Source organism: Pezoporus occidentalis, unplaced genomic scaffold, assembly GCF_034315485.1.
Source record: "Pezoporus occidentalis ecotype Australia unplaced genomic scaffold, CSIRO_AGI_Poc_V1 ctg24, whole genome shotgun sequence".
Taxonomy (NCBI): Eukaryota; Metazoa; Chordata; class Aves; order Psittaciformes; family Psittacidae; genus Pezoporus; species Pezoporus occidentalis.
In genome coordinates this window covers 8,981,649-8,994,579 of record NW_026914285.1, presented here as the reverse complement: position 1 = coordinate 8,994,579, position 12,931 = coordinate 8,981,649, and the positions used below count along the sequence as shown (strand labels likewise).

Sequence of the window (12,931 nt, the reverse complement as noted above, 5' to 3'; positions counted from 1 at the left end):
CAATTGGTTCCTCAAATGTTACAATATTTGCTTTCATGGTGAACTCTAACTATAAATGAATATCTTGTTCAGAAAAGGGATGCTGGCCGTCCAGCCAGGCTCAGTGGCAACAGTCACTGGTGAAGCTTATGTACAAGTTACATTCCACCAGATATCCAAAAACTGTTGAAAAATTATTGAACTAGGTATTTCTGCCAATATGTACAGCAAAATCCTGTCCATTATTGCTGTCAAACAGATGCAGGTTGGTGTTTTTTGGTAGATTGGTTGGCTTTTTCTTTTCTTTTTTAATATATATGGATTAAATGAAGAAACAGGGGAGTTTAAACATGCACTTGCCAAAAACCCAGTAAGATTTGTGCTCTTCTATGAATAAGTAAATTTCAGAGACTTACTGAAAGCCTTCCCTCATAATTTTCTTACAAAAGCAGACTGCAAAATCCAGTATTTGCTACTGCTCAGTTCTTCATTTTGCAAACTGTGCCACTTATCTACTCTGCCTGCACCCACTGTTAAAATTTCTGAAAATATATATGCCTATAATCTGGATTTAAAATCCCAATGAAAGCCATGAACTTGGATTTTCCTAACTTCCCAATATTTTTAGCCTCTTAATTGCCTGAAGTTCTTCCTACATGAATACTTTTATATGTATTTTATGTAATATACATATCTGTTTATACTCTGAATAGACAGCGACAAGCACTTTGGATATAAAAACTGTGCTAAAAGCACCTATTCCTCCAATAAATCCACATGTGCTGAACCACCGGTTACTTCTAATTTTAAAAAGACAGTACCTCTGCCCCCAGCATTTTTCTATCAACGAGATTTCTCAGAGATTTCTTTTCACAACATTAGAACACACTGGCAAAATCTGCAACAGTTCAATCACATTTTAGCACTAAGACAATTGAGAAGAATTACTGTATTCTGAATGCAGCAGTCTGTAAGAACATCTGAAAACACCAGTCACAAAACGGTGCTTTCCAAACAATGAACATACATACACAGATTTGCAAAAAGAATAGAAACATGTTTCAAAGCTGTATTTGAAAACAGTGTTGAAAGGACAATAATTGTACTTCCTGAAGCATGTAGTAGCCTATGCTGCAACTACTAATCACTGGTTTATAGTAAATAGAGCTTGAACTGAAGCAAAGCACACAGAGACAGATATTTACAAGTGGAATATGTGTAAATTTTGGGGCAAAGCTGAAGACTCTCTTTAAACCATTAACATCCACGTTTACTGCCTGTTTAATCTACCCAGTTGCATCTATCTAAATTCTCCTGCAAATATTTGCAAGCATTACTTTCCACTGTTTTGCCTTCACCATGATGCATAACACACACTATTTAAATTAACCCCCCCCAGAATCTTTCCCTTACAACTTGGGGCGTAGTGTAAGTTAGTAAATTCTGCCAACTCTCCATTCTTCACTCATGTTCACACTTGGTACCTGCAGTTCTGTTCAGAACACTGCAGCAGAGGTTCACCTTACCTAGCCTTAGAAGCCTAGGTCAGCTAAACAACATGGACAAAACAATAGTAACTCACCTCAGGCTTCCTATAAAAGCAGTGAGGAACACAAGCAATTTTAGGACAGCATTCATCTGACCTACTTTAAATAGCAAGAGACGAGCTACAAAACAAAAAAAAACAACCAACAATCACACACACAAAACCCTCCCCTCCTTCCCCCCACTTATTTCTGTCCCTGTCTAAAACTGATTCAGGGTGAAGCTGTCTACACTGAAGTCATGTGAAGTTAGATAAGACTCATTTCCCTTAAGTGACAAAAAAACACTGTTTATAGATCTGCAAACTGACTGGTTTGGCTGCCCATTCAGATTAAAGTCAACCAGTTTCTCTGTTGCTTCCCTGGTTCTAGGGAAGCATAGGACCAGGTTTTTCTATGGTTTTAGAACCATAGAAGCACAAGAAAAACTGAAAAAAAACTTTCAGTTTAACCTTGGCAGCTAATTAGCAGTGGAAAGAAGTAGTAGAGTTGTCTCTTTTCACCATGAGCAACAGCAGCAAGAGCTCCAAGATCACTTGTTTCAGCCAAGGCCAAAGGGATCTGGATCAGCTCCTTTCATTATTCTTCTCTAAAGTAGCAAAAGCCTGTGCTGCTTCCTCCAGACCTTGTATTGAAAGGGTAATGCCACCGAGCTTCTATAGAAATAAGTGTGTGTGTATTAAACTTGTTGGATTCAACAGCGCAAAGTGTTGTTGAAGCCTTCATACAGGAGAGAAAGCCTCAGAAAATATCAGACCTATATAAGCGAGAACACCCACGATTAAAGTAAGCAATACACTTGAAGCATGTAAGTACTTCTGAAATGCCTTGACTTACACATCCTCTTTCAGCATTTCACATTTGCTTAAGAGGCACCAGTGAACACCAGTTACTCACACCCGGATTCCTGAATATAACCATGTGCAGTTTTTAGAAACATTTTTATCATTGAGATACTCTTGATTTCCTCCCTCCTACCCATTCTCAGAACTGACTGTAATAGAAATAAGGCTCTTATGTTAGAAACACGTCCCCCTCCCCACAACACTAACAGAACTCAACAACAATATTTATGGTTTAGGATGTAAGAAACCAAATAATCATAGCAGTTAAGAGAATAGATACTGACATCTAATTCACAATCTTCCTTTTGGCAGCATACTCCCCTGACATATCCTTATGTTCAGATGACAGAAGCAGATAAACACTGTGAATGATTTGCTCTACCAATACTTAAGCTCCTAAAATGATTAAGTCTATAAATACCACAGCAGATGGACTGGTGTAACAGCTAAAAGCTCTTTCGTTTGGCTTTTACTATGCTGCTACATATTTTAGCAATTCTGTACCTGAATAAGAGTTTCAGATGGGTGTTCATCAGTTCAGTGCGTTCATCTAGGTCAAGATAAAAGATCAAAGACTACCTCCCGCCAAAGGTAGGAAATCTCTCATTAATCTTATTTCTTATTTTCCCTTTTGGGAGCAGCATTCTGAAAGCCTCTAACTCGCCTTAGTGACTCAGCAGGAATCGTGATGAAACAGTGAAGGCAGAAATACATAAATCCTATTGCCAGAGTGATATTTAGCTTCTCTCCTCTGAAGAGGAAAGAACATGGCTACCCTTAATTTGGCAAATGTTTTCTCAATTGTCAAGAAGGGTAGGAAGGAAGACCCTGGTAATTACAAGCCTGTCAGTTTCACTTCAGCACCTGCTAAAGTAATGAAGAAAGTTATTCTGGAAGTTACTGAAAAACATTTGAGAGACAACACAGTCATTGGGCATAGCCAGCATGGGTTCATGAGGGGTAGGTCATGCTTAACCAACTTAATTTCTATTTATGACAAGGTCACCTATCTAGTTGACCAAAGGAAGCCAATAGGTGTGGGGGTTTTACATTTTAGCAAAGTTTCAATAGAGTCTCTCACAGTATCCTTCTGCATAAACTGCCCAGGACACAGCTAGACAAGTCCATAATATGCTGGCTGAGCAATTGGCTGATGGGTCGCACTCAGAGGGTTATAGTAAATGAGGTTACATCAGGCTGGCAGCTAGTCAGTTCCCCAGGGCTCAGTTTTAGGGCCAGTGCTCTTTAACGTTTTTATAAATGATCTGGATGCAGGAATTCAGTGTACATTAAGTAAACTTGCTGATGATACTAAACTAGGAGGACCTGTGGACTCCCTCAAGGGTAGAGAGGCCTTACAGAAAGATACGGATAGACTAGAGAGCTGGGCAATCTCCAACCATATGAAATTTAACAGCACCAAGATTTTCTACCCGAGACAGGGTAATCCTGGTAATACATACAAATTTGGGGATGAGAAGCTGGAGGGCCAGCCCTGCTGAGAGAGGTGTGGCGGTTTGTGTTGATGGTAAGTTGAATATGAGTCAACAGTGTGCCCTGGCAGCCAAAAGGGGCTGACCGTGTCCTGGGGTACATCAAGCACAGCATAGCTAGCTGGTTGAGGGAGGAGACTACCCAACTCTACACATCCCCATCTTGAGCACTGTGGGCAGTTTTGGGCGCATCAATGTAAGAAGGACATCAAACTATCAGTGTGTTTGGAGAAGGATGACCAAGATGGCAAAAGGTCTTGAGGGCAAGATTTACAAGGAGTGGCTGAGGTTACTTGTTTTCAGTTTGGAGAAGAGTAAGCTGACAGGTGCCCTCAATGCAGTCTACATCCTCTAGGGGGGCAGTGGAGGAGGAGGAGGAGGTGCTGATCTCCTCTCTCTGGTGACCAGCAATAGGACACAAGGAAATGGAATGAAGCTGCATCAGGGGAAGTTCAAATTCCTTAGGTAAAGATTCTGCACAGAGAGGATGGCTGGCCACTGGAACAGGCTTTTCATGGAAATGGTCATGGGACCAAGCTGTCAGAGTTCAGGGAGTGCCTGGATGACACTCTTAGTCATATGGTTTAGTTTTAGGTAGTGAGTTGGACTAGATGGCTCTTATGGGTCCCTTCCAACTTGAGATATTCTACGACTCCATAAAATCTATGACTCTCCTGTTTAAACACTCTGTAGAACCAAGGCAAACAGCGACAGCAAAATCATGTGAGGCACCTATCTGGTAACAACAGATGTTTCCTTATGAATTCTGCGGGACTTGACTCCTCCCACCCGTTTCCTTAATGACTGTAACTACTCTTTCCCCACGCAGACTCAGAAAGAGCATTATAGGACACAAAACCATATACCTTGTTTCTTGGGCAGGACAGAGGACCCACTTCCTAAGTGTTTTCCCTTAAAAGTCTTTTTCTTTCTTCCATTATTCAGCATATTTTCCATGGTCACACAAAAGACAACACCAGCCGCAAATCAATTGTTCCCCCAAATACAAAGGAAGGGCATGGTCAAGTAAATGTGATCTTTAAATATAAACTTTGACTCAATATATTCTAAAACTTGTGACCTCCTGTCCTTTTCTAGCTGCTCTAGAGCAAGTAACCAGCATCCTTAAGTGCTCTTTTGCTGCAAAAACTAAATTAACTTAGCTGTAAAAAGGAAACAAATACCATTTGAAGGAAACCTCTGTTGGTTTTACCAGAAATTCTCACATTTATGCAAAAGACACAGACTTAGCAGAGTGATTTTTCAGTTTTGCTAAGTACTATAAAGTTAATAACAATACAAAGATCATAAACAAATGAAAAATACCCCTATGACACTGTACCTTATTGAGTTTGCCAAGGGAAGATATAAGATCTGCCCATTCACTTGACGATTCAAAGTTTCTCAAAGCTTTCTCAATTGATGAAGAATAATTTCTGTATCTGTAATCACCAAGTAACTCCTGCTCTTCCGGATCCATCTTCGGTTCTCATAGCAAGGTGGAATTGCCTGATAAGCTAAAACATGTACACAGTTACAAAAAGATAACCCACTTTTAAATTCTGGCAAACCTAAAGTACTGTAGGATAGTAAATATGTAGAAGCTGTGATGGACCACAATAAACAGGGCACCTGATCAAGTTTCAACACAATGTTAAAAATAATTTAACACACATGACTCCAACTCCCCACTGTCTGTTTTAGAAGTTTTGCAGTCACATTTTCCTATTTATGAAACATGTTTTTTTCTTCCATGCATGTGGATCTCTCACACAGTAACAATGAGAAGGAATATGAAGTGTCACTCTAGACAGTCAAAGTACTGACAAGGAGATAGGGAGAAACAAGTAGGTTTCATAACCTGTCATCTGTGATTTGAAAGGTTACCAGTAGCTCTGGAATGTGAAACATTTCATATCAAAATACAACTTTCCAAAGGAATTCCATTAAAGGACTTCTCAGCCAACAGCAGAAGGAGCTCTCAGAGCTCTGCATGTCAACTTGGCAACAGCAGCTGCTGAAGTACAAGACTAAGGTATTGTGCCAGCATCACAACATGCATTCTGATTTTCCTTTATTTTACCAAAGAGTACCCATATATATTTATGGAGGATAAAAAAAGTTATCCAGACCTGATTTTCTCACATTCTGTAATGCATTTAGATTAAAAAACCCAAACACATCTGTTTTAGAACAACTGGAAACAAGCGTGATTGGATTTTATGCACTGAAAAGTCGTATTTTCACTCTATGACACTAGTTCTCCTGTTAGCTAATATAAAAAGATAATAGAGAGATGCTTAGGTTTAGGAATGCCAGACTTAGGTCAATTTGTGCTATATGACTGATAAAGAAGAGAAAGCCAAGTCCCATAACAAAACATTTTATAATGTTTCTGAAAGACATCTTCATTCACTTTCCTACTGTTAGGACACAAAAATAAACCTAAGCTGTCTCTACATTCTTTCAAAGCAGGTCATCTCTCAGAGCATTAAAAAAAATGAGATCAATAACTGCCTATTGTTGTAAATAATACAATCTTTAATAAACAATCTTTAATAAACAATAATAGCTCCATCAATGGTAGTAAACTCTCAAAAAAAAAAAATGCTGGATACACCCAAAAATGAGAAAGGATTTTAAACGCAGGATTAAACACAGGTTTGCACTCCCCAACAGCAGGATTCAACCTCTGCAAATGCAATTGCTCTGTCATCCAACCTAGATCCACGTCTATGGAAAAACATAAAAGTACTATCACACAATGTCATCAGGGCTGGTTTGGGTTGGTTGGTTTTGCTTGTTTGTTTTGCTACAGTAAAGATTTAATTTTCTGTTTTCACCAGGGTGTATGCAGTGCTTTTCATAGCAGAGAGAGTAGAAAATCCATGCAGGGTATAACATTCATCAGGCATATTGCTACTCTTGCTCCAACAAGATTTAAAAAGGCAATATCAACTCTACCTTAAAACCTAACAGAGTGGCAAACTTGCAATATAATGTCAGCACAAATTGTGAGTAATCTGATATAGACACTGATATATTGCCCTGCCATGGCAATAAATTGAGCCCTATTTCCCTCATCTCATGTAAGTACCTTAATCATTGGGCTACTGGATTGTATTCATACTCCTCTGAACAAAGTATGAGCTAGAAAGCATTCTAACATTTCTCTGCCAAGTCAAGAGTGCTGCCACTTTCATAAATAAGAGATTTGTCCAGATCATTTAGAACCCAGCAGCCGTTTTGCTGGCAGAACACATCAAATTCCTTCACCTCTAAGTGCAAAGCGGGAGCATGAATCCCTTAGAGAACAGGAATCAATGACATTATCAGCAGCACTTAAAGAGGTTCTAAATATTCTGTGAAAATCATGTCCTAAAGCATTCTCATAGCACTAAAACCTGGTATCTTTAAGTAAGATTTAGTTAGGTTATGAGTGTAAAATAGGATGTACAACTCAAGAAAAACAAACAAAAAAATCCAAACAAACAACAAAACACAAACAAAACTTCATTTGGAGGGAAAAAAAAAGGTGTTGTCAAGACACTTTCTCTGGACTGTGCTGCGAAAAGGCAGGTGAATAGTGTATTCCCACCCAGAAAAGCAGTGATGGACGTACTGATTTAGTGTGCATCGATTACTGCTAGCAAGGTTTGAAAAAAAGCCAATAATTAAAATATGGCAAATAGATCGTGTTTGTGCTTATATACAAATGCAGGAAGATTAAAATTATAAGCAAAAAAAAATGCCAGTCACCTTCAGATACGTCTTCCAAACCCCGGATTGCAAACTTCCTCACTGAATGGACACGTTCACAGCCTTCCGCATTGTCTGCAGACAGGTGAACGGGACGGGCGCTTTGCCTCTGATACCAAGGGACGAGGTTCTGCCTCCCTGGGCTGCGGAACCTCTGCGGGTTCCCCCCGCCCCGGACACCCCCGCCGTCGGCTGCTGGCCGCTCCAGCGCCCAGCTGCGGCTTGGGAGCCCACGGGGCGGACACGCAGCGCCACGCCAGGCCCGGTCGCCGCGGAGCCGGGCCCCCCGTCAGGGGCAGGCATGGGCGTCACGGATCCCGCATATGGCACACGGATTCCCCCCTAACCTCATACCAGACACACGCCCGCCGACGGCGCTCTCCTTCCCCCTCCCTCCCTGCCCCTCTTCCCTCCCCATCCCCGTACCTGCGAAGGGCCCCACAGACCTCCCGCGCCGCCGGCGGCTGCGACGTGTCCCAGCTCGGTGAGGGGACGGGATGGGGGAAGAAATGGGGAGCGACACTCCGCAGTCTCTATGACAACAGGGGAGAGCAAAAGATGCCCCCCCTTCCGCACGGCCAGGCCCGCGCCGCAGTCGGCAGCTGGGGCGATACCACTGGATGCAGCGCGGGGAAGGGGAAGCCAGTACACTGGTGCAGGAGGAATAAGGGCGTCCCCGCCCCTCGGCGGCCGCTCTCGTCTTCACCGGCTGCCAAGCCGCGAAGGGAGGCTGCCAGTGTCGGCGGGCGCTACAGCCCGGAGAGGGCTATCCGTGGGCACCCGTGCCGGCGGGAAATGGTACGCCCTGGTGGTCAGACCGCGGCGCCAAGCGCCCCCTGGCGGTCTGCATTGAGTACCTCAGCATTCCCGTCCGTCCCTACTCCACCTCCAGCGCTCCGGAGCCCCGCTGCCGGGCGGGCTGCGGGGAAGGGTCGGGGCGGAGACCTGCCGGCCGGTGACTGCCGGGCCGCTCCCTTCTCTTGGTGCATCAGCAGCGCCTGGGCTGGAAAAGAGCTGGCGGCTGCACGGAGCCGAAGCCACGCGTGTCCGTGTGACCGCCGCGCTCCGGCGAGGACAGCGAGAGCTGCTACCCGCGCCTGCGGGGAGGGCGAGCTCAGCGCCTCCCGCGCTGTGAAGCCAGTACAGGCGCGTTTAACAGCTTCACTTCTCTTCCGGCTGGTGTAGGCACGAAGCGCTTTCGGCAAACCGTGCAGAGGCGGCTGGCACCGGGATCCCGCTGTCACGTTTGTGGTAGGCTCGAGTTCAGCATAAGCAGCCCTCTGCTCTGTACAACAGGCTTGAAAGAAAGCTCATGTGCTCGGTCTTAGTAGTCCTACGGCAAATTAAAAAAAACAAACCAACCCTAAACTAGCAAAATACCCATGGAAAGTAAAACACTTGATCCTGTCAGGCAAAGATTTATATTATGTGGAAATGTGTTATTTAACCTCAGTTTCTTTTTTATCTTTTTTTTTCTTTATTACTTTCTTTTTCCTTCCCTTCCCCTTTAACATAATCCTGGTAGTTCAAAATACAACCCCCCCCCCAAAAAAAAAAAAAAAAAAAAAAATCACAACCAAAAAAATCAAGGAAACCCCACCTGTTCAATTATTAAAGATGAGAGCACAGAAACTGTTGTTTCTTCTGGATGGATATTGTTGGAATACTCATGGCCGGCATTCTGATGGATGCATTTGAAAATGGATACTGTTTCAACAATGATCTCCAGTAAGTTTTATGTTACTATCTTATATTTTTTTGAGATCACCCGCCTTTCCCTTTCCTAGCCAGATTTTAGTAACATTATTTGGTATATTTCTTCTAACAAATACAAGCCACAGTAAAATGTAAGCAGCTGTTTGCAGTCTTTCCTGTGGCCCCCAAGGCTCCTGTGTATGTCCTCAGTTTAGGAAGCTGGTATTTGCAGTGCTGATGAGATCAGTGCGGGTGCCCAAAAGGCTGGGTAACCTCAGAGAAATGCCTAGCAGGTGTAGGAAATGTGTGTCACAAAACATCAGAATGTCCTGCAGTGATTTACAGCTGTATTACAGATGTGTCATCATTTTAAAAGACAAATCTTAAGAAATGGGATGGTATTAGAGCACAGTCAATCAGGCTGCAAATTCAGGTGGGGGTTCCTCCTACTGCAACAAACACTTGAATATAACATTTCTCTTTAGGTATACACAGCAGTAGGTACATTCAGTGCCATGGGCATCAACGTAGCTTAGCTTTCTAAAATGCAATGCCAAACAAAACAGACAATGCCCATCAGATCAGGGTATCTGACTATGTGGGCATGTACCTGAAGATTCCTTTATTGTCAGCTCCAAAATGAAGTTTTTGCAGAACAAAAAAGAAAACTGAAGAATTTCCATTGTAAAATATCATGATTCTTTTGTTGTTGTTGTTTGCTATTTGAGATTAAAAAGCTAAAAACATTCCTTTCCTAACATGAGGCTAGAGTTTGAATTATATTCTGCATTTATGCGTTTTAAGTTATACTGAATGGCATATATAATCTAAATTCTCTTGACACATTTTTAGGCTTAGAGGAATACCGCAAAGTCAGGACACTACATACATGCTGGGTTATGCTACTATAAGAGATGGGTTTAATTAAAATTATCAGTGAACATAAATGAATTTTCAAGAGTTCTTATCATCTTCATTATTTATATGGCAAGACACTTAAATGGAAAAATTCAATGAAACAACCTGCTGAGCTAGGTATATTCTCCTCAGCATTTTAGATAAACTGGCATTAAACTCTCGAGGAATGTCTACAGTTTTGAAAACAAAAGCACTGTACTACACAGCATTGGAACCATCATGAATCCAAGAGTCTGTCCCACACTACAGTTATCAGCATTGCAGGGGTCCCAGATAGAAATGACCTGGTAGTAACCCCCTTTAGATTCAGAAAGTTTTAGGGCAGACCTGTCTCCTTACTGACTACCCCTACACCTTCAGATCATTGGCTTTCCAAAGAAAGCTCTGCTGAACAGCTGGCCTGCTACAGCCTGTGAAAATGCTGGCTGTGCTGTTAACCAGTACACTGGGAGCTTCTCCTTCAGAAAGTCCTGAAGGGCTTGCACACAGTTTATACCAGCTGATGCGGCGGCAGCAGGTACAGCTTCTACTCCCAAAGCTTAGCCACTGCTGCTATGTCATTCCCAGGAAACTGCCTCCACTAAGCTCTCACAATTGTGAATCCAATTCCTTTATAGTCCCATGTCACCACAGCTACTGCACAGCCAAGCATTTTCTTTGGCTAATAAATTCCAAAGCACAAATGGTAGTGACATGCTGTGAAAAGAAAACCAGTAAACCATGCGTAAAAGTTTTATACAGTGCAACAGATCATTATTACTTTATCCCTTTCCTAACCCTTAAACTTTGAACAATTAACCACTCAGCAAGTGTGCCAGCATCTGAAAGCAGAAAAATACTTCCGAGAAAATGGACATGGGAGAGAAGCAGGGAGGTAGCTTAAAAAGAAAAAAGAAACAAAAAACCACACCCAAAGCAAACCCCCCACCGTTTTGGTTGAACAATATAAGCTCTGTCCAAAGATCCAGCCTGCCACACACGCAGCACAGCCTGTCCGCCAATGCTGCTCTCAGCAAATAGCCCTCCTATGCCAGTCTTCCTGTGCTCAGGGACTCTTGCACTCTCTCTGTGCAGTCTCAGCTCCCTTCCCAGGACATAGCCTCCTTCATACCAGTGTCACCTCATAGGGGTACGTGCTCCTCCTGCATAAGCTCCTTCCCAGCTCTGACTGGTCCTGTCAACAGCCAGTATTTTCTGCTTCTTGTTCCCACCTCCTAGAGCTGAGGTTGTACCCATCCACACAGCTGATTCTCCTTCCACAGCTGCAAAGGTTGTGAAAGGATGTGTCCTCTGCTCTTCTTTTTGTTCATATCAGGAGAAAATGTCTGTACTACAATCAGTTTCACCATGAGAAATAAATTTCTGCAGATGACAACTTAGCCATCACCTTCCACTTCGCTTTCTTCCCCTGAAACAGGGTAAGAAAGTTGAACAAAGAACAAGCACTGTGAAAGGGCTTAATATGAGAATTTGAAATACAACTTTTGAAAAAACTTTCAAACTTATGGTTTGGCTTGAATATAAAAAGCAGAACCAAAACCAAACCAAAACCAACCAACCAACTAACCAAGAACGCCCCCTCCCCAAAAGATCCTGAGCTAGGCCTAAGAAGGAGCCTTATAGACCACAGGGGTACTTAGAAACTTACCTGAATTTAACAATGGATGCTACCCAGCAACAATAAACATACACAGGACTCTTACAGTGTGGTCTTCACACAAACCACACAAAAGCTGGGGCACAGTTTGTTTGAAACGTTTGTACGTGACAATCAGAAGGCCATGCAACTTTTGAAATTTAATGGCTCAAGCAGCATTTCAAGTATGAAGAACAAGGGATGATTCACCGTCGGATTACATCTCTCATAGTTGTGCACAAATTACTACAATACCAGAACAGCCCTATTCTATTTTGTTGAAATACCATTAACACAACTAGAAAAGCATACACATGGCTGTATTAACCGGATGGCTCTTGGAGCCATCATACAGCAGGCAGCCTGCGGGTAGCACATAAAATGCATTAAGAACTGTACAGTGATTTTGAACAAGTCTGTTGCACTTAAACTAAAGGCCTCTGAGATTTTTTTTCCTCATGGAGAATAGACTATCAGGAGAACATTTGGGGCAGCACTCGCCCTTCTCCAACAAGCTCTGGGGCGTGTCTCATCTGGCAATACTTCAGTCTTCATAAAAACAATAGGTACCATATCCTTAAAGGACCAACTAATAGTCATGCCTTTGTTCTGTGCTTATAAGTGATAACCACAAATTATTTATGTCCAAAGTCTTTCACTCCAAGGCTTCCCAAAACACAAACTGTACTGGGGAAGCTAATATAAACCCCATTCAGCTAAGCCATGTTTGGCACTGTCTTGCCAGCTCCTGATTAAGAACTAACGTGTACACTAGCAATCTGTCATTACTAATAACAGCTTTATAGGCAATTGTTTCCAGCTCCTTTAGCTTCTCACAGCAAGGAGAAGAGGGCAGTGGCCTCCTGCTGCCCAAAGCAGAGCAGTGTGGGCATCTGCCCTGCAGGGAAGAAGGGACAGGGATCTATTAAAAAGGTTTTAATAAGGAAACTTCCAGCTGCGCAATAAATGAACTGGAAGTTCTGAGAAACAGTTTCCTGTAGTTTGCCGTCTCTATATAATCACACATTCCACTTACAAACTCAGCTGCAGAAAATGAAAGCA

At 42.5% G+C, this 12,931-nt stretch overlaps 1 protein-coding gene across 2 annotated transcripts in view; it reads right to left on the bottom strand.

Annotated features, from left to right (window-relative positions):
- The window catches only part of DOP1B (DOP1 leucine zipper like protein B), a 52,269-nt gene extending 43,782 nt beyond the window's left edge, over window positions 1-8,487 (bottom strand). Inside the window, exons 1-2 of one of the 2 annotated variants that reach the window (XM_062622287.1) lie at window positions 8,047-8,487; window positions 5,204-5,378 (exon numbers count right to left, since the gene is read on the bottom strand). In XM_062622287.1, coding sequence (XP_062478271.1) covers window positions 5,204-5,341 — 138 coding nt within the window. In that variant the 5' untranslated portion in view covers window positions 5,342-5,378; window positions 8,047-8,487. The remainder of the gene's footprint in view (window positions 1-5,203; window positions 5,379-8,046) is intronic. The other variant, XM_062622288.1, reaches the window with a different exon arrangement.
- Window positions 8,488-12,931: the final 4,444 nt, after the last annotated feature.